Consider the following 26,046-nt stretch of genomic DNA (forward strand, 5'->3'; position numbering starts at 1 on the left):
GCCACATTATCCCTTTTCAAAATATTGCAACAYGTAAGAAAAGAAACAACCATTGTCCAATGTGATTTTTCTGAAAAAAAAGGTGACTTTTTTTGAATTTCTTAAAAAATCCCATATCTGAAGTTCTCAGTTTCTAAATCAGCTGTGTGCGGGGTTTTTTCTTCAGTTTTACTTCAGTGGAAGCCAGTAAAAACATATTCTTTATAGTATATTTTACTCCACAAAAGACCTAAACACCCTGTGGTTTGCAACCAGTTTTGTAGAGGCATAATGCTTGGAAATAAGCAAATAATTTTTTGTTGATGTAAAAAAACACAACAGAAGTTACTTCTTGGGAAAAAAACAAATGGCAAAAATCTTGTTTTAACTCGAAGTAATAAAATAGTGTTCTGAACTGGCAGGAGGAGTAGATCTGATGAATAAGCAAATGGTTTTTTTTGATCATGTACTTATCATGATAGAACCAAACTTTAGAATTTTGTYGAATCTAACACTGCTCTATGTCAAAAACTGGGGGATTTTGAGTTTAAACTATTGAGACATAACTATATTTGCCTTTGCTGTCCTGCTGYGGAAGCAAGAAACTCTGGAAAAGAAAATGGACAAGTAACAAGAAATGGTGACACCTAAAGTTTCAATAGCTGCATTCCCTATAGCTCACTTGTTAGAGATTAGTTACATACTCACGAGTACCTGACAATGTCTGATCTCCATGATATTTGGGGTATATTAGGAGGTTCACTGCTTTACTAAAATAATACCAACTATTGGTATTACTATTGTTTCTTGAAAATACTTAAGCTTGAAATAGCATCATTTAATTTACCGCCTTTAAACTTGTTTTATGTGTAAGTTGTAACCTGAAAAATAAAGGTAAAAAGTTCAGAATTCAGAGTCTTAGGAGATTATAACACTGCAGGACTAGGAGCAACTACAAAATTGACCCCAAATATCATTTTGCTGAGAAGTGCAATCAGCTGCTCCAATTAGTGTCTCCTCCTTCACAGAAAGGCATTTGAAGAACACTCATGGAACCTCTCCTAGTATTCTAGCTCAGCTGCCCATCAGTGCTTCTGTTAGGGATGACATCATCTATTCATTGCAAAAGCTTCTTACCAGAAGCATTCAATCCACTGATTAGTTAAAACCCAGTACTCACGAAGAATGGTATAAGACCAGCAGCTTTGTCTTCATCCAGAACTTTCTTCAGGGCTGAACCACAAACACTAAATGTGTCATCTGAAGGAACACTTTTAATCTTCACAGCACCAATTAGTGCAGCCCTTTCCACAGATGAATGAGCCTACAAAGAAATGGGCAAGTTTTGAAACCAACACCTTTTACAGGAATTTATGAAATTAAGTTGAATTTACAAAAAAAAAAAAAAAAATTAAGACCTTTCAAGTAAAGCCATACTTGAGATCCTGGGAATGTTGATGGTATGCAACAGATACATTCTTCTCCACCTTTCATATAGGTAGATGGAMACATATATACATAAATACACACACAGTAAACTAATAGCAATCCTTTGAAACCATTGCCATAACACCATCCAAACAAGTTCCATTAACTGTAGTGAGAGCTTTAATTTACGTAAATTGAACAGGATTTAGCTTCAGGATTTGGCTCTAAATTAATCAAAAGATGCACTGACAATCAGCTTGTCTGATAATGATTCAGGTGCTCGCTAGCATATTTTTACGGTGTACATCTTTGCTGAACTCTAAAATGATATGTGTCACAGAATGGGACAGGCTATTTTCTTACATGACCATTTTTTTCAGATTACATACTGACTAAATTGTGCCTCGATCATTCATTCACTTTTTTAAGCAAGTAAGGATCATTCCCAATATGTTAATTTATTTTCAGCCCACTTCATTTGAACTCCCCTGAAATAGTACGTTTTAAGAAAATAAAGCACATCTCATTAAATAAAAACAATTCTATCACTAAGAAATTCATATAAATTTGTGAAATACAGAATAATAACTCCATTGACAATGAAAGATAGATTTATCCACAAAATACTCTTATTTAAAGCATGATTAAAACAGAAAAGCTATTTTACCTTCTACCTTCTACAGTTTCATTAATCATCATTAATTTCAAAGAGGAAAATTCCTCACTCTTTCATATCACAACTGTTCTCATTCACAAGCTCCTAATTGATTGTTGCAAGTGCCTATAAGACTGCTTATTAAWTCTATTCTAATTTAGCATATAATCACAAAAATGACAATGCAGAATTTTGTTGAACTAGACTAGATGAAATTTTTGCCTTTCTAGTTTACACACCCCTGCAATGATGTTTTAAAGACAGATGTACCATTAATTTGTATCTCAGCAGTGCCTCTTGTTAAAGTGCTTTGGTAACTAATTAGGTACCAACTTGAGAAAATCAGGAAGCCTAAACTTGAAATATAACTTTTTAAGTGGAAAACAAGGTGTGTGGCATAGCAACACCAAACTTCATTCAGGTGTACAATGGAAAAACGAATTTTAGAACAGTTTTATTAATTTATACTAGAATTGCAAATAWGCACACTATAATAATACACTGAGGTTGTTAGCCAGTCAGAACCCCTAAGTTGCTTCATCAAGACTCAAAAATGATAGCAAGATTTTCTTCCAAATGCATTCTTGCATAGTTGGGCTCTATCAGTGCTTGGTTTTCCCTCCCACAGAATGGCTCATGTTTAACTTTCTTTTGTGGATTATTGCCCATGAGTCATACAGGTCTGTTCTTAACGCAGAAGGAACAGTGAGCTCGGCAATGATCTGCTTGGAAAGGCCAGCAGTATCTTAAGGCAAATCCTTCTGTAAACATAAGAYCCGCTGACCTTCAATAGGCAGGAAGACCTGTCAGTCCTCATTTCAGGTCAGTCTCTTATACAGGACAAAAAAATCAAAGCAAGTGAAAGGTTTTGTGCATCACTGGGTCGGTCAGAGCTCTGGGACTGGTGGTCTGCGCAATACGCACCTTAGGGTCCCAGGCAAAAAAAAAAAAAAAAAAAAAAAAAAAAAAAAAAGGACAAATACCCTTTGTGCCTCTTGAAAGCAGTTATCTATTTTCATATTTTCTTGTCCTGAATCTTCTCAACATGCAAGTGCTGTCCCTCTTGCCACCAGCACAGAGCAAGGGTAGTGCTAACATCTTCTACAGTGCTTTCTAGCATACACTTATTAGTAAACCAAAGTAAGGCTGAAACCTGGCCATTTTACTCTGCATATCAGATATTACTCTAAAATAAATATTAAATACTAAGGTTTTTTTTTTTTTTTCTATCTCATTGACATGTAGGTAAGAAAATGTCACAGATATTAAGAGAAACAACATTGCATGGCCCTACATTAGGATTACTGCATCAAGAGAGGCAGCAGCAGCGGAACTCATAAGAGCAGAATTTGTTTCTGTTAACAGTAAAAGCCTCTCATGGTCATGGCCTGCTGAGAATTTAGTATAACTTAGTCTTCTAAATACCACTCACAGCCAGAAATCAAGAATTACTGTTTTCTGTTTCCTTATAAGATTTATTAGTTGGATTGACAGATGGATATCTTAAAGGTTTAAAAAAAAACAAAACTGTAAGTTTTGGCTTCTTGGCTTCTTCAATTACTGTGACCAATTTTTTGCGTATTCATGCATTAGGTTTTTCTGTGTACATGCACCTGTACCCATGCATGCATACAGAGGGAGTATGTACATGTGTTTGTTTGCACACATGCTTGTGAAGGAGGAAAATACTCTGTGCACAGATGGACACAGAAGATTAGATGCAACAAAGGATGGTCTAGACTTTATTAAACATAACTGAAATTAACACCTTATTTAATTACCTTTATTTACTTTAAACAATCTCTTTCCAAAGATATTTAACACTGACATTTGGATATTTATCGTTTGTATTATGGTAGCACACATGAAATTCCAGTTCACTTATCAGAGAATCATAGAATGGCCTGTGTTGGAAGGGACATTACAGACTACCCAGTGCAAATCCCACTGTCATGGGCAKGGACACCTTCCACTAGACCAGRTTASTCAGAGYCCCATCCATCCTGGCCTTGAACACCTCCAGGGATGGGACATCTACAACTTTTGTGGGCAACCTGTTCCAGTACCTCACCACCTTCAGAGTAAAGAATTTCTYTAACATAATCAACCCACTTGCAGTTTAAAATCATTCCCCTCTGTCCTGTCACTACATGCTCTTGTAAAAAGTCCCTCCATGCCTTTTTTGTGGACTGCTTTAGGTCACAATTATGTTACCCCAAGGCCTTCTCTTCTCCAGGCTGAACAATCCCAATTTTTTCAGCCTTTCCTCACAGGAGAGGTGCTCCATTCCTCTGATCATCTTGATGWCTTTCATCTGGACTCACTCCAGCAGCTCCCTGTGCTGTGTCCCCAGAGCTGGATTCAGCACTGCAGGTGGGGTCTCACCAGAGCAAAGCAGAGGGGCAGAATCTCCTCCCTCTCCCTCCTGGCCAMTTTGGATGCAGCCCAGGACATGTTTGGCTTTCTAGGCTGCAAACATTCTTTGCCAGCTCATTTCCAGCCTCTCCAGCACCCCCAAGTCCTTCTCAGCAGGGCTGCTMTCCATTGTTCATCCCCCCAGCCTATGTTGATACCAGGGGTTGCCCTGATCCAGATGCACTTTGCACTTGGTCTTATTAAACCTCATGAGATTCCCATKGGCCMAATTTTCAAGTTTTTCCAGGTCCCTCTGGATGGCATCCTATCCTCAGGTGTGTCAACTGCACTCCTCAGCTCACTGTCATCTCCAAATTTGGTGAGGGTGCACTCAATCCCTTCGTCTATGTCATTAATGAAGACATTGAACAACACTGATCCCAATACAGACCCCTGTGGAACACACGATGTACAGCAAGATTTAAACAACCAAAATCAAGCAGTCACGAATCCAAAGAGTTTACACTRAATCACCCCCCTATTCAGATGGCTGAAATTGTTAAGTATAGACACTGTGTTTCTGTGTTAATGAGAGGTACTCACCTGATCAGAAGCATAAGCCACCAGCCTGCCCATGATCTCTGCTTCTGTTAGCTCAGGATTTTCTGACTGCACCCGTCTGATAGTCTTTGTTCTTGCAGCAAGCAGTGCAATCAGGGTGGCCTCGCTTGCACTTCCCTGTGGGACAAATTGAGGGAAGCTTCAAAATGAAAACATTGCAGAAGAAGAAAAGCGACATTCATTCTGCATGAATCTGCGAAGTTGTTAACAGAAACTGCAGATGAGAAACGACAATCTCATGTTTTTTAAAAATATGTCTGACAGCAAGGGAGGAATCTCTGTTTGATCTGGGTCTCCTCCTTCCCAATGCCTCAGCCTGTTCTCTTTAATTTCTGTGCTTGTTCAGCTTAGGCAACAGCCTTGCAATCAGTGCTAGAAAGCTGGACTCACAGCTTTCTCATAGCAGGAGTCACAGATTTAAATGTATGTGAAAAGGCTCTCAAGCCAGGCACCAATCTGCTGTTAACCCATAACAATGGCAGAGTAACTGTTGATTTCTGTAACTCTGGATTTCTGCACATTTAAGTTCCATCACGACCTGAATGTCAACTCTCACTTCTATCAAGTATCATGCCTAATTTTATGCCTTCTTTCATATTAGCATTACTTTGAGCAAGTAAATTATTGTGGCTAAAAGAGAAAAAAAAAAACAGAAAATCAAAAACTCCTGATTCAATATAGTTAACTGAACTTCAAAGTATTAGTTATGCATGTTTCCTTCATCACCAACAAAGATGAAAGGAACAGTCACACACTATTTCTAAATTACACTTTGACTCACAAAACATCAGTTTAAAATGTGTCTTGGATACTCTGTGATTATGAAAAGGAGAATWTTTTGTATCAATTTATCAGTACATTTCACAGAATACAACTTCCCAGAAAATCTTTATACAGTTTTCATCTAGAAAAAGCACCTGAAACATGCCCTAAACCGCTCTTTTAAACTGTAAGTACSACTTTGTAAATACATACTCATAAATGTCAATGTATTGGGGTGTCTCTATGCAAGATAAAGTTTTTAGGTACTTTCACAGTTGATCAAACATCATGTGAATCATAACAGTGCCATGAACACAGTCACTTATACYAACATCTGTGCCTCAGAAATGTCCCCAGTGTCAACAAACTAATTTTGGAGTGATGTCTCTTGTCCTGTACCAAAATTCTCTCCTCTCTCTGTTGAAGACCTTGTGTATAATTACTAATTACAACAAATGTTTAAATATTTGGGAAGTATTTTTATTGCCCTGAAAATTGGCTTGATTCAACAGATTTCATAGATAAGAATGATCCCAGTGAATTCAGACTTTCTCCTAACTGAAGCTAGCTGAACTATTTATATGAGACAAAGCTGCCTTCTACATATGCCATTATCTCAACAGCGACTGAATGCAATCCAGCATTCAAAATTCAACAGCGTCATCAATGGAATCATCAGAGAAAAGGACAGTCCCTGAACATTCACCGAATGTATTGCCAGTGATGAATATATTTTACCTGCCTTTCTGGTGGTGTGAGATGTGAAGAATGTAGACCCCAGGGTCTGCCTCAGAACACAAAGATAAGCTGGACACAGTTCTGTGCATTTTTTGTAGCTGCTGCTGCTTTGTGTAATATTATGGGAACTGAGGGATATATTACAGATAAAGTATGGAATAAGGATAYGAGTACTCCTTTTGGGTCAAGTAAGGTAGAACTTTCATGGGGATGTAAGGGGTGAAGGAAATTTGATCTATTAATTACAGAAAACATAACTTTGTAATCTCCCCATTTAATGTTATTCTGTATATGGTCTGTAGCCAGACAGAGTTCTCATCAGAATATCAGAACATGGAGAAATCATCATACTGTTTCTGTCTAAAAAGTCAAAATATCTGAAATAAAATAACTGTTTACACTATTAGTGTATTTCCAGGACATGTATAGAACACAAATATTACAAAAATGGGCACTAATATATAAAATAAAATGGCTGTAAGAAATGACAAAGGTTAAGGCATTGATTTGAGATTTGGACATTTAGGCCCCCACTATTCTGGTGATAGCCTGGTTGGGTGGGCAAATGACTTAGGCTGAACAAGAGCTTCAGCTTTCTGAGGCATGCCACAAGATATCCTGYCTCTTCTTCCATGTTGGTGTGTAGCCAATGCATACAACAGTTCTTGTATCAATTTCCTTTTCCAGAAAAAAGGATGAAAAAAGGGCCTGTTGCCCAGCTGAATTTTGTCTCCTGATGTACAGCTGGGACATAGCCTAAAGGCACCTCAATCCAGCAACCTGGAACTGCTTTTGGATGTCTCATGATAGACTCAGGCTTTTCCCCAATGCCTCAGTTTCCATAAATCACTTTTTTATACTGAGTCACCTTTTTTAAACTGAAGCTTTTTACATTGCTCGCAGAGCCTGGTTTGCAACGCTGTTCTATACACTTGGCACCACAGTCTTGTGCTAAATATTTTTGAGGARAAGAACTGCCTTGGTTCTTGAACTACTTGGCTAACTGACAAGTAAGATAAATCAGCAGTGTTCTTTGCCAGGCCAAAGATATTTTTACCTCACCCCTAAAATACTTCTTCTTTGCAGAGCATAAAAACTCTTTAAAATTCAAAGCAGGTACACTTTCCAGCAATTTATCTAGAATGAACAGCAGGATACAAACTTCAGGAAGAAAGTTGCTTTCTCACTTATTTTTGAAAGCTGTTTTTTCTCCTCTTGAATGCTGTATTCTGCATTAAGTGAAGCATGATGATACCTTTGCTTTTACCACAGGCAAACAAAGGTTGCCATGGCAAGCAGGCTCAAGAGGCGGACGAAATATCAGCAAGAGCTGATGTTCACGTCCACCGGAGCTCTGAACTGAAATTTTCTTTCATCTTTTGCCATTTTGAAGTGTCATCCTGCACACAACAACAAAGTGCTTCATATTGACATAGACTTTCAAATGTAATTAAGAGACAATTTTCACAGGCTCAGTTTTACCCAATAGCACAGTAATTGTTTGGCATTTAACAACAGAATGACTGGCACTTTCATGCACTCGTGTTGTCTTTGCTCACGCTCTCTTGCTTGGATCATTATTGCTTCAAGAGCAAGACAAGAAGATCTGCAGCTCAAATGACTGCATCGTAAGCAGGAACACAGAGCCCASTTTCGATTTTGAAACTGACTGGTTTCTGATGAAAATTATGGGCAATACAGCACTGTCACCCTGGAGGGGCAATATTTCCTGCTGATAACAATCAGGCATAATTGCTTGCTTTCACTGGTACAAAATAGATGCTGCTACGATGCATGAGGGGAAGCTTGATTTCTTGAACATAACCCCCTCCCTAGCAATTGTAATGATAAAGATACAGAGCGAGCAGATGAGTAAAGAACTATACTGGAAATATACTGGTGTAGGTACAGCTCCATCTAGCACAATGACAGAAGATGGGTTGAATTCATTCTTGCTRGGGAATGTATTGGGAAGAGTTCATTGGAATATGCTGTAGGCATTTTCAGCTGAGATCAAAGAAAGAAGCCCCCAGTTCTAGCATCTAATTCAAATGTATATTAGAAACCTGTCTTAGGATAAAATGGGTTGTGCCCTGGTCTCCAATGAACAGACTCCAGAGATTATCAAAGGAGCACAGAACAATTATTCAAAATTCAATCTTCTTCAYAGTAGAAAACTATATTAGATAAATTAATAGCTGTGACCAGAGTTGCATTTGCAGAATGACCATGTGCTAGTGAAKCCATGGCTGACAAACAGTATAGCTTTATTATGCATGCAAGGTTGCCCATTGGTAATATATTCACTGTTGTTCAGGTTATCTGTTCAGACATTTTAAGTTTAGTAATGAAGTCCATGTCAAAGTTTGGGGCTTTGTTCTAGTTTGGATATGCAKTGGCATCTCAAAATTGTATTATCTACTGATAGAATTGCTTTGGTTCAAATTTAAGCAGCTCTTCATTTTACTGTAATATTCCAATATTTCCTTTTGTTATATAAGAAAAACTTAAATTAATTTCAACCTCTTTGACAAAAATTGACAGAGTTTCTACTACATAGTGCTATTTTTAATTATAGAAGTTTATCTTCTATGTTCTTATTAATTGCTTGATCTTTGACAATTCTCCCCCCCTCACCCCCCAAAAAAAAGAAGGGTCTTACAGAAATTGACAGAAGTAAACAATTACACATGTAAAAGGTAGACTTCTCAGCTATGAAACATTGCTGCATATTGTTGGTAAGTATGAACTCAATTCACTGAATAACAGATTAAAGGTCTCCATSCTACACAATTCTGATTTTAATTTTAACCCTACATTTTAAATTGAATTACTAGCAATTCTTCACACAGAAATGTTTTAGAAATCAGCTGCTCTAAAAACAAAAGCATTACTTTTATGAATGATCCTGCCCACCTATAGACATTCTCACAGAGCATCMGCCTTTCTGAAAATTTGAAAGGAATCCATGTGGCAGCAAAARAAGAAAAAATTCCTTCATTAGTGTCCTAGTATAAAGATTTTACAAAATCATGGAGTTCACTAACTCACCTGCATTCTTTTTTCATCTCCCCTCTTACCTGAATGACTCCTCCGCCTTGGCCATGCTCCCCAGCTAAAAACTCTTCAGGCAAATTTACCATCTTCCCCAGCCAATCCAGCATGACAGTCTCCAACTCTGTGCAAGCTGGACTTGCAGCCTGTGTTGAAAAACAAAGCAGAGGGAATAATCTCACTAGACCATGAAAAGAAATCAGATCTACCAGAGCAAGAATAATTCTATCCCTGTCTCTTTCTTTTGATTATAAAGGAAGAGACTAGATGTCACCAGCCARGTTAAGGACCTGAAGACCATTTTGTGCATGTAGTTTCTAATGCTTACTAAAAAAGGTCAAAATAGGCTTTACATAGAATCATGACTATCAAATGTCAAAGCTAGGATTTGAATATTTTTTGTCAACTTCAAATACCAGCCTCTTTTGAGAAAAGTCTACCTCATATGAATGTGGGGGTTTTAAGACAATTTTCCATTCATCCAGATGAAAAAAAGAAATAACAACATTGGATGCTAGAAAATAGCCATACTACTTTTGGATTACCAGTACGTTTGCATTGCTACCACTAATTCTAAAGAGCAAAACATGTAAGAGGAAATAACCTTTTATTCCTGGAATCATTCAGGCTGTCTATATGAAAACCCTTAATTAATGAAGGAAATCTACCTACAAAAATACTCCTGTGACTTCACTGCTRTTAATCAATAATTTCATTGCAGAATGTTACTGAAATGCTTAAAATCTTGGCAAGGTGAAGCATCCATTACAGCAGGACACACCAGAGTAAACTCACCCAAGAGAAGCCCACACATCCTATTCCACCACACAGCATATCTGCAAGAAGAGCTGGGAAGGAAGAGGCTGCAGGRAAGTAGGCAAAAAAGTATGGACTGTGCCAGTGGGTCACCTGTATCAAGGGGAGAATAGTTATTTTTAGCTAGTACAGGAAGCAGAAACAATTTGTCTCAAAATAAAAAAGGTTGGATGTTGTGACAAGCCAACAGTTCCTGATTACCTGGCTGTAACACAGGAACTCACTTTTTAGAAAAACTTACCTTGTTTTTTTCATGATTTTTATCTGTCTTTTACTCACACTAAAAATAAAATAGTTCCCACCCAAAACCCAAACAGCTCCAAAATCAGAGTTCTAAATTTGTCTTCCTAGAAGACAASAATTGTGTGGGCCATGGCAGCCTGAGCTTCTGTGCAGGACACTGTTCTTGAGCCTCTACCATCAGGAATTCTCTGGTATTTTGTTTTTCCATYGCTGTCATGCAACTCACATAGGAAGAGTGTCTTCAGAGCAGCAGAGGTCCACAGAACTCTCTTGCCCACACTGTCATATTATTTGTTAATACTCAAACACTGAATCTGGCCAAACACSTCCTCACCACAAAATCAAATGGCYCATCCCAATAAACAATAYCTTCTGGAGAAAATTAAACTCTCATCTYCCTTCAACAAGTTGTAATTCAATGTAATACAATTCCACTTTATATGTACCAATATGAGAAAACAATACAGTAAGTGCATAAATGGTAGTAAATTGTTCTGCCAAAGCAATATTTTGAATTATTTTATGTAACATCCAAGCCATTTTAAGGATCTGTGAGACACTTAATAGTCCTCCACAACTCCAATCTAATAAAATTTGAAAGGAGAAAATGTGCAGACACACTGCAGGAAATAATGTGATATGTGATATGTTTGGCAAGAACAGCTTTCACATTCAAGGTAAAAGGCAAATTTTTGCTTCTAGAGCTGTAAGCAAGAATTCAGCAGAATTTGTGTAAGATTTTTTTCACAGTTGGAAATCCAGACGAGGCTGAGTTATTGAAGGCTAGCCTTTTCTTACCCCATTTTGTTTCCTTTTTTTTTTAATACTGGAATTCTTCTGTTACAGCTGAAGGATAGTAGGAATATACATTTTGTCTTGCTGAAGTTCAGTGTTACTGTGCTGTTTTGTTCCACATTCCCACCTCTGATGAATTTTACCTTTTACACTCCTCTCAGTCTGTGATAAGGTTTCCGGTTCTGGAGCTAACTCAGGGATTGCTGTACCACACTGTTCTGCATACTGCAAATAATCCTTTTCTTTCCTCTTAAAACCCTCATCATACTAACAACCAGCTCTTCTTTAAGGAATGTTATCCATGCTAAGGTGAAACTGTTTTAACTCTTTACAGAGTTAATCAGATATCACTTTCCCAGCTGCAGTATACCAAWTTCAGATGACCCCAACTCTTTCACACGAAAAGAGCTCCATTATCCATCACAATTTTCCACTGTTTAAACGAGCCATATACCTGGTATATTCAAGATTGTATTTTTACTGATCACTCGGTTCAAACCTGTCAAATCAGCTATCCAAAGACAAGCCACTGTGAACATTTTCAGCTATATCTCATATTTGATTGGGATACCTYTCTTTGTTGTAACAAAGTTTTAGAGCACTTGTGGCAAATGCCTTTYTTCACGAATCAGAAAAAAAAACCCAGATGGGATGTGGCTCTTCACAGGAAAACAATAAAATATTTAAGAAGTAGCGGTCCCCAACAGCATCCACATGCACAGACTTTCACTGACGTCCATAATGAGCCTGTGCTGCCACTGTTCATCTCCCCAGCTCTAATCCTCTGTGATCTGTAGGACTTGTGACATTCATCTTGGGTTAATCAAGTTAAACTGACTGCTTGCTGGGAGCCATTTGTTTGATGAAACACAGCAGATTCCAGTTGCACCACTCACAAAAAGCGAAAAAGCCAAAAGCCCTGGGGCAAGTGCAGCTGTGCTTCTTCCTCCTGCTTCCCCTTCCCCCTTCCCTTGAAGCAGCTGTAAAWTTTTTTTTTTTTCACCATGTTGGAACAGACACACTTAGTCAGCTATTGCAAAGAGCCTGATATAATTGATGCCTGTTTTTTTAACCCGCTGCTGATAAATAATGATACACAAGTGTCTTGGGTTCACTTCAATTACCACTCTAGCACTTTTTGGAGATATTTTATTTCCAGTATTTTTTCTAAGGATGTCTTTCTCTGCCTTGCTTAGTCTAAGCAGCAGTCTACCACACTCTAAGGATAGGTACATCAGCTGAGAACTCATAGATTAAAGTGTGAGGAAAATAAGCATCTTTAGTACTGTTATTTGCAGTTACCACTACATTTGATCATTTTTGGCTCTAAAAAAGGAGGACAACAAAGCAAATCTGAGAGAGAAAGGCAACTCCCATTGATATCTTTACATGCAGATCCTTTCCATGTTGTCTGCTGTGGAGACCAGAGTTCTGCAGTTATTCCCTCTGTCTCCATGTTAGCATCAGGAACCTAGCACCATTATCATTTGGTGGACTGCCCTTTGAAGGTCTACCTTAGATTTCACAATAAGTCCCCATACAGAAGTTTCACCAGTCATGAATGCTTTTCTCAGGGCAAAGACAGCAATAGATACTGCATTATTATTGCTTCACACAACTAATTGATCCTTGCTCTTCTGAAGGGACACCATTTTCACATTTTTAGCCATGCAATAAGTAACAAATATCTGGAGAAAACTAACACAGCAAAGGTGTMAACATGAATGAAACAAGAATCACTTATGGGCCACTAATAGCTTACAGGCAAAACAAGGGTTTATGATATGCCATATTACTTATTCTTTCTGAAGAAGCCCTTTCTGAAGTTCTTCCTTTATAAAATGGAGATAAGATTCCCATGTGAAATAGTGGAAAAAACATTATAGCTGAAAAACACTAGATGTACTTTTAAATGTTATTCTTGTCAGGAAAAACATGGGAAGAAGATTAAAGGAAAATACAACTTGATTAGGGCAAAAATATCTTTGCAAACTGGCTGGATAACCTAGTTAGGAGAGATTTAAACCAGAAACAATGAGGGAAGGAGGTGAGAATCCACAATCGAGGCAGGAAGATAGACCAAACTGGCAAGCAAAGTGTGAAGGGTAATGTGGACATAAGAGAACTCAAAAAGAAGCTAAGGCTAAAGCAGACTGAGCCCCAGTGTATCCACATAAATAAGGAAGTGCTGAGAGGGCAGCATTAGGGCAACAACAGGACAGAGGAGCTCTCACATTTTTCTGGGAAATCAAGACAAACGGGTGCCTCTCTGAAACACCTGTAAGCTGTAGTACAACACATGGGGAACAAACGAAGGAAACAGAAGGCTGTGTGCAGGTATTGGGCTGTGACTTCACTGGAATCACAGAGATGCTGTGGGATTGCTCACATGACTGAAGTGCTGCAGCAGGTGAGGATGGGCTCCTCAGGAACGTCAGACCAGGAAGGTGAGGCAGAGGAGTGGTCCTTTATGCAAGAGAAGACCAGGAATACACTGGGCTCTGCCTAAGAGTGGACAATGAGCCAGTTAAGAACTTGTGAGTCAGGACTGGTGAAGATCTCAAGATGRGCAACACTGGGGAGGTGTGTTTGCTACAGACCACCTGATCAGAAGAAGCACATGAGTGCAGCATTCAGACAGCTGGAAAAAACCTCATGCTCATAGGCCACAGTCCTCACATCTGCTGGACCGACAACACAGCAGGACACCATCAGYCTAGGAGTGTTCTGGAGGGCACTGATAATCATCTAACACAGGAAACTGAGGAGGAACTGAGGAAAGTGTGGGGCATAGTGTGGGACTGCATATTTACCAACAGGAAAGAATTGGTGAAGGCAGTGTCCTGGGCTGCAGCCAAAGCAGGATGGCCAGCAGAGCAAGGGAGRGGACTCTGCCCCTCTGCTGCACTCTGATGAGACCCCACCTGGAGTGCTGTGTCCAGGTCTAAGATYCCCAATACAGGAAAGACATTGACCTGYTGGAGTGAGTCCAGAGGAGGGACATCAAGATGATCAGAGGAATGGAGCACCTCTCCTATGAGTAAAAGCTGAGAGAATTGGGATTGGTCAGCCTGGAACAGAAAAGGCTTTGGGGTGATCTTACYGTCACCTGCCAGTACCCAAAAGGAGCCTACAAGAAAGATGGAGAAAGACATTTTTCAATGACATGTAGTGATAGGACACAGGGGAATGATTTTAAACTGGCAGTGAATTTAGACTATACATTAGAAAAAATTTCTTTACTGTGAGGGTGATGAGGCACTAGAACAATTGTCCAGGGAGGTTCCAGGTGTTCCTTGTCTGGAAGGGTTAAAGGCYTGGTCAGATGGAGAACGAAGGGGAAAGGCCAGTACTGTTTAAKCTCTTCATTAAATAGCTGGATAATGGGATAGAGTGCACCCTCAGCAGTGTTGCAAGTGACATGAAACTGGGAGGAATGTTYGACACGCTGTATGGTCATATTCAAAGGGACCTTAAGTGCCTGCAGAAATGGGCCAACAGGAATCCCACAAAGTTTACCAAAGAAATGCAAAACCCTCTAGTGAGGAACATACAACCCCATACAACCCAGGGATTGACCGGCTAGAAAGCAGCTCTGAAGAAATGGACCTGGTGGTCCTGGTGGCCAAGCTGAACATGAGCCAGCAATGGGCCCTGGCAGCAAACACTGTGACCCAAGAGCATCCTGGGCCATGGTAACAAAACTCTTGCCAYCAGGTCAAAMGAGGWGATCCTTCCCTTCTATGCAGCACTGATAAGGCTACACGTGGAATGTCACCTCCAGTTCTGGATTCTCCAGTACAAGGAACAAAGACATAGCCATACTGGAGTGATTCCAGTGAAAGTGGAGATTATCAATTGCTGCATCTCTCATATGACCAGTGGCTGAAAGAACTGGGGTTGTTCAGCTTGCAGGAAATTCAGGGAGTACCTTGTTAATGTGTACTAACACCTCATGGGAGGGTGTGATGAAAATGAAGTCAGATTCTTTTCAGAAGCAGCCAGTGACAAGAAAACAAGAAATGTGCACTAACTGAAATACAGAAAGTTSCACTTAAACATAAGATCTTTTACCGTAAGGGTGATCCAACTTTAAAAATAGGTAGAGTTCATCCTTGGAGATGTTCAATGACCAGTTGGGCACAATCCTGAACAACCTTCTCCAGCTTTGAGCAGTGGGGATGGACTAAACAATCCCCAGACATATCATCTAATCTCTGCTATACTGTGACTTTGTGATTCTCTGCTAATGCAAATCTTAAGAACAGAGTATAATCAACACAGATAGAATTAGAGCTACTATAAGAACTGGGRTTTATATTGTGCTCTTTGTGTCACTAACACTAACATTTCACACCAGTGAAAAAATTTAGGTGAGAACATTTTTTCTTCAGAATGTATCACTTTGTAAAAGTAAATTTGTTTGCAGRGCACGTAAATATCAAGAAAAAGTCAATTTAGTTAAGAGGGAACATGACATGTTGATGACATAATTGGAATTCAATGTCTCACTTTCTATTCTCAATTGATTCATCTCTTATTTTTCAATCCGTTGTTATTTCATTGAAAGTTCTCAAGTGTTCAAAGTGTTTTCTGTTCTACTTCAGACATTACTACTTTCCTCCAATGAAAAAGAAAAAGGTAATTATATCTATGAGCAACAATTAAAGTATTTGCATGTGTTGGACATAATTCTCTTATCTAATCTGCATTGATTTAATTCTCTTGGATTTAAGACTTCATCCCCAAACCTTTGAAAAAAGAGCAGAGATTTCAAYTGAACTTCAGTGGAGGTTTTGCCTGTTAAAGGACAGCAGGGTTGGCTCCAAAGATAAAGTCATATTGAATATCAAATATTTACATTGGTCAATGAAGAGGAGTTGGTATTATAATACACTGACTAAAGCCATTTGCAGATTGTGATRTCCCCTCCCATCACAATCATATAACCTAGCTGCATTTAGATTAGAAACCCAAAGTGTTTATTGCAGAGACCCAAAGACGAGATTCCTCATTAACATTTACTAATAATTTGATCCTCTTCAAGCCACTTAGAGGCCTTTGGAGACAAGCATATATTTAAAATAAAAAAGGTGTATCATGAGTGGAAAAACAAGAAAGATTCAGGCCTGAACAAATGCCAGATGCTTTGTTCTGCGTTGTCTGCCCAATACTGATCTATTCAAGGACTAACATTTAAGCATAAGCTCTCTGCCTTAAAAGGTACGAGAAGAAGTTGACATTTAGGAGAGTAAGTCAACAGAACAAATACTGGGGAGAATCCTTTCTAGTCAACTGTAATAAAAATAAGTCTCCTAAGAGAATTTTAACATTTAAAGATCAGCTTGAAGGAACACTTTGGGCACAGCAGACTAATAAAAATACTATTTTGTAAAATATTTACTGTGCTATGAAAGTAGTAAAAAAATCACATAAAATTGAAAGTAATGAAGTTTTGCCTTAACCAGTTCAAGGGAGGAAAGGGAATTATTTCCAAAGGCAAGCCATGTGTGAAGCAAAAAGAATGATTTAATTATTTCTAGGAAGAACAGAAAAYATTAGTTAGATCATACTTAACGTGTTAAGCTGACTCCTGCCTTCTTAAAGTTAATCAGTGTGTGTACTTATGTTGGTAAAGTCTAGCTGCACAGCCRTCAACCCACACTTTCTTTAAGGTCTTTGAAAACCAAACCTAAATGCAGTATTGAACATTGCACYACAAGTCCATCATTTTTCTTACCCCTGGCATAATGATCTTCTCAATGTCTTTAAAAACATCCTCAAAGCTTTCAGGATCCTGGGGTGCAGAGTCTGCGATGAGGGGCCTTAGGTATCCTGGTTCCACATCTGGGAAGACCTGTCTYTTTTCTATCTTCTCCAGGTAATCTGCAACATAGTCCACCATCTCCTTTCCTCTCTTGCGGAATTCAGCAGCATCCATGGGTATCAGAGTTTAGGGTTTATTCTCAGAAAAACACTTCTAAAAAAAGGAAAACAAAAAGTCATTTTTGAAAGAAAATTTTGCTAGTTTTAAACCTACTGTTTAAACCTACTAGTTTTAAACACACTTAATAATTACTAGTTATTCAGATGATTTGTAGGAAAATTCATATGGTCATGATAATAGATTAGCTTAATACAAGCAGACAGTAAGTTTAGCACAGAAGAACAGTAGAAGCACATTGATGAAGACTCATGAATTAGAGATTTAATCCCTATGGCTGCTCGTTGACAGAAGCATGTGGCACTGCTAAGTATTAGCACATAATAAAACCCCTCCTGCCTTATAAAGAAGAGGTCTAAGAAAATAGCCTGCTGAGTGTCTCTATTATAAATCTGTAATAACAAGTTATAACAATCATAGTTATCACAGTGATCTACTGTGCTGTCCTGTCATTTTATCTGCTTCTTGACTCCTGTATTTCCTCAAGATTTAGCTTCTTTACTCTTCACTGTAAATGCAAATACACATTCTGTGTCATCTACAAAATTTTGTTTCTTAGTGAGGTTTCAAACAGAATTCACTTCGAGTTGATCTGTACTGCATTTTGCAGGCGAATGGGAGGAAGCTCTTTCTGGGGCTGTCCATATTTTCAAGCTATGCTGGAGCCCCAGGTGTTCTTTGAGACAGGCAGATTGTGTGAGCACACTCAAAGCGATACACAGCTCAGCTGAGATGAGCTGGAGTTCMRCTGCAAAGYGCTCTGCAAATATRAATTCATAATATTAGGGTGTCTGCWCCTGCCCCCGGGCCCACACAATTTTTTACTCTATGTAGCTGTGCATTTTGAGTATTCAACAATGAATACATTGTTAAAATTTGTATTCACTGAGTACCTAAAAAGTCCCACAGTCTATACACTCAGATTGAGGGAYACTGCTCGTTGGAATCTCATAAGAAGATTGGCAAGTGAGAAAAGAATACTCRCTGCTGGAGTTAAGAATTACTTGCTTAGCTCACACACCTTTAGATCTTCACTTTTTAAGAAAATACATGAGGCACAATATGAATTTTAGACAATCAGGAGACAATTTTTCAGATATCAAGTGTTTGTGGTAAGGATTTATAACTGAGGACATAATTTTGAGAAAGGAGAACCTCCTCGGCTTTATTACATTTTAATTAGCACTGTAACATCATAAAAGAAAGACATCATTAATAAGGACTGTTGTTGAGACATCTCTGCTGCTACAAATAGAGGATCTGAGATTTGTGTACAGCAGCTGCTGCTGCTATTCAAGAAGGCAGGGTGCTGCTATGGGTCACAAAACACTTGGGAGAGAAAGGATCTGCRTAGTAGGGTCTTCTAGACTCCCCAGAGAATGGCTGATCCTGTTGCTATCTTATTAGAGTTACATTATTCTCTTTAATCATCATCTAAGTGTTTATTTGGTTGTGATTTTCATAAAGAGGTATCAGGACCTTTCTCTTATCTTGCTGCTAAGTTCCTGGAGATACATTACCAGTGTTCATTACAGTCCTTAGGGTTTCCAGTGGGCAGCTCTTTTGAAAAGCTGTGTTTAAGCAAGTAATTTTGCTTCTACTCCTCTAAAATCAGGATGATCAATTTTTTTCTTACCCCCTAAATCTTATATGCATTTTCATTTAACACTTCTTTGTTCAMTGTTCAAAATTTTAATAAACTTCCTAAAGAAATCAGAATGAACTGCAGCAATCAATACGCATCTCTGCGGCAGCAATCTAAATCACCCCAAGGCTCTGTCCTTTGGTTTAGATATTTTTGCCACAAGAAATCTAAATATTRTACTGTGTCACTTCTTTTTCAATGTATCTCTAACTTAGTCCTTAACTTATGCTATTATTATTTCTTTTATGCTACTTCATTCATGGGTTCATTGCTATAGCATGCTCTACAGAACTTGCATGAGGTAAGCTGTTATTTTTTCCTTTGGTTTCAGAGAAGAAAGCTGTGAAAAAAACCAAATTAACACATAACTGACAAATTAGTGAGAGATTCCTGAGACTGAATGGACCCAGTACATGAGGATTGGTGCTTCCAGCACTCCAGTTGCTCACCACTGTGTTATAGTTATTCTTACAGCCCTTTACACACAGACCAGTTCAGCTGAGTTCCACATCTGTGGAACTAAGGACAGCATCCAGACAGGTAAGAGTGTCACTGTGTRAGAGCATCACTATACTACTCTCGAGCTTTACTTCATACTAATCAAGTATAGGGCACCACTTAACAAAAAAAAATCTCTGTGGATCGCTTGGTCTTTTCCTAATGTACAAATCAAATGGCATAAATTAAATCACATTGTGTGTAAGATCAAAACAGCTCACAAACACACAGACAAAAATGAATTTATTGTATCATATTACCAGAACACATGTTCTATATGCTATGTTTTATAGCTTGTGACCATTTTTGCCACCATCTAAAGTTCTTTTACCCAAAATTTGTTTTACAAGTAACATTTACATCATCTTGTTGCTACACACTATGATGATATAATTCATATAATTCATATAATTCATTGCATATAATTGAATAGTAAAAGTTTGGTCAACGTTCTTCTTGGATATCAAGATAAGCAAATATAATTTATATCTAAATTTCAGACACACATTCCATAGTTTCAGCCAATTGCTATCAAACTCAATTAAAAAAAAGACATATTTTATATAATCACTGAGATGTTGTTTGTTATTGGCTAACTTTACTTCTTCCCAAGAATGGGAGGTYCAGTGGCTCATCCTAGCATTGTTTTGGCTGCACTGCTTCTGTCACAAATCACTGTTGCAATAGCAACACCTTCTTCAGGTAAAGAATTAAATTACAGGGGAAACCCACTGTTTTGCATGGAAGAAGTAACTCAACCAGGAGGATTAAGCATTAAGARTGGAAAGTTGATTAARCATTAAGAATGGAAAGTTGAACCTTCTATCCCAAATGTGCTACAGCAGTTGCAGTGTTATAACTTGATGCGAAGCAGTATTTACTTAACCTCTAATATTCTTACAATTCAGTTTGATCCAGTGAAATATGTCAATCTGCTTCAATCTGAAGTACTTAATTCTTCCTTCCTCCAAAAACAATACTGAGAAATTAAAAATCTATTTTTTTTTTTATTAATGTATCTTCCTTCTTGAAAGTTCTTCCCTGAAAATTCCTTACCTACTGTAATAAATGTATCCCACGGGGGAACTGTGAAGGCAGAGTCCTTGCAGGAACACAGTGGTCATCCTTTTCACCTCCTATTTTATATCCATTCTTCTGTGAGTGACAAGACCYACTCAACACTTTTGCCCTATTTTTATTCTCTTCCTGAACTGCTCACTATGGATCTCACTTCATCTGCTTGAAAGTACTACCTGCTATGGAAGCCATCTCCAGTAGACAATTGTAATGCTCACCAGTTAGTACTATCAAAATGTAAATTACTTCACCTMTTTACCAGTACAGAGCATCTCTACCTCTTGTACGCGCATACAACTCATGTACAATGCAAGAACACAATGCATGGTAAGAGACCTTCCCTCTGTGCCACCATATTTTAAAAATATAGAGCTTTTCTAAGACACAAAATACTTCAGAAAGCTCAGGCCTTCGGTTATAAAATGAAAAAACTGAGATAATCCATATTTTCTGAAGGGATGACTTACAGTCTGCATGCACTCAAAATATCCACTTAAAGAAACTTAAACTGCAAAATAATGTAAGCCAAGTTTCCAAAACAAAATAGAAATTTCAGAGAAACTAAGACTTTCTCTGAAGTATTTAATAGTGGTCTATCTTCTTGAAGACCCCTAAAGTGAAAAAGGCTCCATACTTTCAGAGATCCCACACTCCCCAGGATGAGTTTCAGTATATTCAGTATCTGCCAGCTGAACCCCATGTGAGGAGAGCAGTTTCTCAGGAGGTGCCCTGCCTAACTATCAACCTCTATCACACTGTGAGCAATCTGTATGCAAATTCATTGACAGTCTCACTCTGATTGATAAAATAAWTTTTTTACCAAGCATATAGTCTGCCTGAGTATTTTTGTTCCCAGCAAGATTCAATGACTATTTCCACCACAGCATACTTCAGATCAAAACCTACTTTACCGGATGAAATTGAGTTCTCCTTAAAACTGCAGGTAAAACCAATAAAAATCATGTTAAACCTTCCATTATATCAGTATATCTTTTTTACTTATTCAAAGATAAGCTCCTTGGTCTTTGATTTTGCTGTAATTTGTCAGAGGACAAGTACACTACACAATCTAAAGCTGACATATCMTTTGTTTTTTAAAGTACACCTATCTAAGTGCATTGAAATTAGAATATGGCCACATTTTATTTCAGTGAAGTTACTGAAAATTGTTGTAAGTCTTTAGATTGCATATATTCATTTGCAAATAGTTTTTTCTACTTTATCTGAAACTGAACCATACAAATGAGTAGTTTACACACAAGGAATTATTAAAGCTTTTTATAGTTATAATACTATTTTGATAACATTCAGTTTCATTATTTCTGTTTAAAAGTATTGTCTATAATTTTAGAATCTGGGTGGGTTTTTTTCATATTTATTAAATATAAATGTAAAATGTATGTAAATGCTACCAGGAAATGCATTATGAGAAAGAAAAAGAGAAAAAARSMWKRAAAAAGGRRRAAAAAGAGGGAAAAGAGGAAAAGYAGAACAAATGAGGASAGAGTTACATTTGATGMATTATAATTTTATGTCTACCTGCTCTCCAGTTCATCAAAGTAAAAAAAACAGCTACCAAAATAAAATCTTTTAACAGATCCTATTATTAAATACAGATAGGAAGAATGCATAGACACATTAATAGCATCTAAACCTGATAGCTGTGTTTGCTTAAAAAACGTAATAATTGTGTATCTCTCCAATAAATGAGTTAAGTGCATTTTGTATTCTGCCAAATGATTGTTGCAGAACAAAATGTAACTTTTATGAGCTCATGGTGCTTCAGTGACACCATTGAAGCCATGAGAACTTCCTGCTACTGAACCCAACTTGAAGGTTTTTGCAGCTGTTGCCRCTGTTAAGCTGAACTTCCCCTTCTGGCAATAGGATATTGCCAGAAAAAGGACCGTAGGACGAATTTTATTTCAGCATGAGTAAAAATGAACTGGATCTACTCTGTACTTCYACCTTTGCACAAGTAAAGAATTAGGAGTATACGTTACAGTCCCTACATTTTATTTAAAGAATTACATTTTCCAGAAGTTGCTGGCTGTATTCATTTACTGTCACTGGTACAGAATCTGCAACTTTGTCTTTTTTCCTGCTGAAGTCTTAACTACAGTGATGGGGAAGGGTTACTTCTGAGGAAAACTTCACCCTAAAAAGTCATGCATTTAATTTATCTTGAAATTTTATTCTTCAGAATATTTGGTAAAATTTCTCAAGTTCTCCTAGGTTACAGCAAGCACTGCTGTGCTTGGAAAGACAATATACAAACTTTTGTATACATAGGATTCTGCATAAATGGATATAAACAGTTACAGCAGACATACATCAGACATAAAAACAAGAAACACAAAACAAGAGGTGCACACTACATTATGCAAAMTTACATTAGCAATAAATGCTTGTTTTTACTATTATTATCCCTAAATAACACAAGCTGGCTGTATATTAACTGAGCTCCCACTCTCCATAACCAATTGTTGCATCAATCCAAATATACCTCCTTGAATTTAATAACCATAAAACCTTAAGGACAAAGAATGTTACTTACAGCAAGTTGATAAGGCTTTTCCTTCTCCCCTGCCCTTCTCACTGTCTTTCTTTGCTCCTCAGTGACAGCTATAAAGCGGAGAGGATGCAGTTGCCAGCATATATAGGCAGAGTACCCATGTCCCTTCAGCCTATCACAGCAACGGGCTTTGAACTGAACGTGCAGCAGCAGCAGCAGCATCTCCCCCTCCTCCCACAGCTCCTCCAAAACATACTTCGCAAAGGAAGCTCCCTGAAAGGCAGCTGGATCTGACCAAGAAACAGACATTGCCTGCATTAACTGTGCAGTGCCGTGTGTTTTCTTCCATGCAMTCCATTCACAAGTTCATTAACAGTGAGTGTCTGATCACATGCTCCCTGTCTGTGCTGCACACTCCAGGACATTTCTGCTGAGGCTGCTGCTGCTGCAAAAGCAAGTGCTTTGATCCACTTCTGTGAAGCATTATTGCCAGGGAAGAAACATGGATAAGTGACTCTAAGATCTGAGCAGGTATAGAGCTGTATATCCCCAGATAAGCTTTATGCAACTTTTTCCAGCTTCTCTCTCATAATATGTACATTTAAAAGCAATACTAAGTGTTCAAGATTTGTTTTCTTGTTCTAAAAGTTTTATGTGGAGTTCTCTTTCCTAGATGAATCCAGCTGACTTCCTGTCCTTTGTAATTTGTTCAAATTGATCTAAAAAAATTACTATCAGCATTTCATAATRCTCAACAGCTTATAGCCAGTTAGTGTGGCAGATTTGGGATAGTCATTGTTCTCAGACCAGTCTCCAGTCTGCTGCAGTATCACAGCYAGCTTGTTTGTGAAGGAGGAAAAAGTCCCAGCTTTTTTTAAACTGTCATGGCTGTGTTTGCTCTTCTAGCATTAGAAAACTCTGCTATAATTCTGAAAGCCTATTCAAGATAAAAACAGGACCTAAACTCTCCAGGTGAGCTTGTCGGTGTCATTGCACTTATTGTGCCAGATATTATTCTGTGATCTGACTTGCATTTCCAGTGCCTTGGCTGGCTGCTGTAATGATTAGTCCGCAATCTTAAAAAGCATCAAGAAATCCCAGTCAATTGCCACAGACTCTCTRAGGTTTTCCATTGCAAATAAATTCCTGTGTGCAAAGGATTACAGCCTGGACATATTGGGACCCTACAGAAACACAGGTGTTTTGGAGACTTTTCTTATTTTTTTCTTTCTCCCTGAATTTGACTGAAAAGGCTGAAAAGGGGATAAGAGATGCAAAAATTGAAGATGTCTCAAGTAAACTTAAAGATAACTGAAATYTCACTTCAATGTTTCATCCAAATGGCTTGCCAAAGGTAAATAACTTTCAAAGGAAATTAAAAATGGAAACTAAAATTAAGACTGGAGTATTAAAATGCTGGTTTAATCAGTGTTGAAATACAACCTCAWGGTCACCTGATGTATTTTTTACTTCTCTGCTGTACCTGTAAAGCTTGCTGTAAACAGGCAATAGTCACATTTTCCATTAAAAAATATTTTTTTATTTCTCAGGAAGAAAAATGAAATAAAGTGTGAAGGTACAACAKGCAAGCTGGAAAAGGGGAATGAAATGCCCTTCTAAAAAGCATGTTCCATGCCTCTCCAACAATTCTAGAATTTCTTCTTGCTTTACTAGTTTCATAATTCTCATGATCAACTCTTTTGTCWATATACAAATCTTTGTTTAACTGCTTTCAGTGGTGAACAAAAGGAAAATCACTAAGTTTTCWATCACAGGTGCTGGCTAAGTCAGACCTGATGTGGCTCTGTGAATTTGTTCCGGACCCTTCAGACTCCTGTCTCTTTCACAGAGAACTTCTTTCACTGCTGAAACACAATGAATAGAGATCCCCCCTTTAGTGCCAAACTGTTCCAAAATTTAACATATCAGCATGTGAGAAATAACAGATGAACCCAGATGGTTTAAAGGCTGAGACTTGTTGGTAAGCAACCAACAGACCTATTATTCACAGCCTACAAGAGACCAGCTTCGACATGTTTTTGCACATGGGGGTCACCCTGATGATGATATATAATGAYGCACTGATTTATTGCCATTACTGAACTCTTTGGTTTGCAAACAAGGTGGGAGACAGGCTGTGTTTGAACAGGAGGCTCCAGCACAGCACCAGAAAAWGAAGCAGATAATGCGTTATCAGTCACTGCAGTCCCATTCCAGTCTGTGTGCAAAGACATGGATCAAAGCAGAGGGGATTAAACAGTTTGTACCCACTTTCYAGGAGCTTTCACCTCTTCCACCATTGTACAATGCAGGTTAGAAATGTAAGGGCAGTTTCCCCAATCTTTTAGTCCAGTTATGATTACATGGTTCTACTCCCAACTTTGTTTTTCCCTCACCTGAATAGCCTAACACTCTTCTCATGCTGATCTCGTGGTGTGGCTCTAGGTACTAAATTTGATAAAGATGTGTTTGTGCTGAGACTGAGCCATACATTGTTTGAACAAACCTGTTCTGAGCTGTAACATGAACGGCTTAAAATTGACTCAGATATACTCACTATCTTAGATGTTGAGAAAAGAATCTGAAACAATTAATTAGGGATCTAGCACAAAGTTTGTGCCTGTTTTCCACATTTGGTGTCAAAGGAACAGTCACTGTTGCCTATGCATTAGTAAAAACACTGGTTTGTTGCATTTGGGTAACTCTGTGTCTGTAGCTTGAGAACACTATTTGAAGGCTGCAGGCATTTTCCCCAGCTTTCCTTACTATTGCTCCTCCAAAAAGAGAGTAGTAATAGAACCCCATCTTTGTCTTTCCTTTTCCCTGAGAATATTCTTCCACTAATGTAAAAATACTAGTAACAGAAAAGTATCTACAAGAAGGTAAAAGAAAGAAAAAAAAAAAAAAAAAAAAAAAAAAAA

At 38.1% G+C, this 26,046-nt stretch overlaps 1 protein-coding gene across 2 annotated transcripts in view; it reads right to left on the minus strand.

Moving 5' to 3' along the window:
- DDC (dopa decarboxylase) overlaps positions 1–26,046 on the minus strand; it is a 73,613-nt gene that overhangs the window by 31,861 nt on the left and 15,706 nt on the right. For both annotated transcript variants that reach the window (XM_057371052.1, XM_057371051.1), the window contains exons 2-6: positions 17,187–17,426; positions 10,388–10,501; positions 9,619–9,738; positions 5,021–5,155; positions 1,160–1,303 (exon numbers count right to left, since the gene is read on the minus strand). In XM_057371052.1, the coding sequence (XP_057227035.1) occupies positions 1,160–1,303; positions 5,021–5,155; positions 9,619–9,738; positions 10,388–10,501; positions 17,187–17,387 (714 nt within the window). In that variant the 5' untranslated portion in view covers positions 17,388–17,426. The remainder of the gene's footprint in view (positions 1–1,159; positions 1,304–5,020; positions 5,156–9,618; positions 9,739–10,387; positions 10,502–17,186; positions 17,427–26,046) is intronic.

The sequence above is a fragment of the Malurus melanocephalus genome, unplaced genomic scaffold (genome assembly GCF_030028575.1).
Source record: "Malurus melanocephalus ecotype Western Australia unplaced genomic scaffold, MMel_1.1 scaffold_139, whole genome shotgun sequence".
NCBI lineage: Eukaryota > Metazoa > Chordata > Aves > Passeriformes > Maluridae > Malurus > Malurus melanocephalus.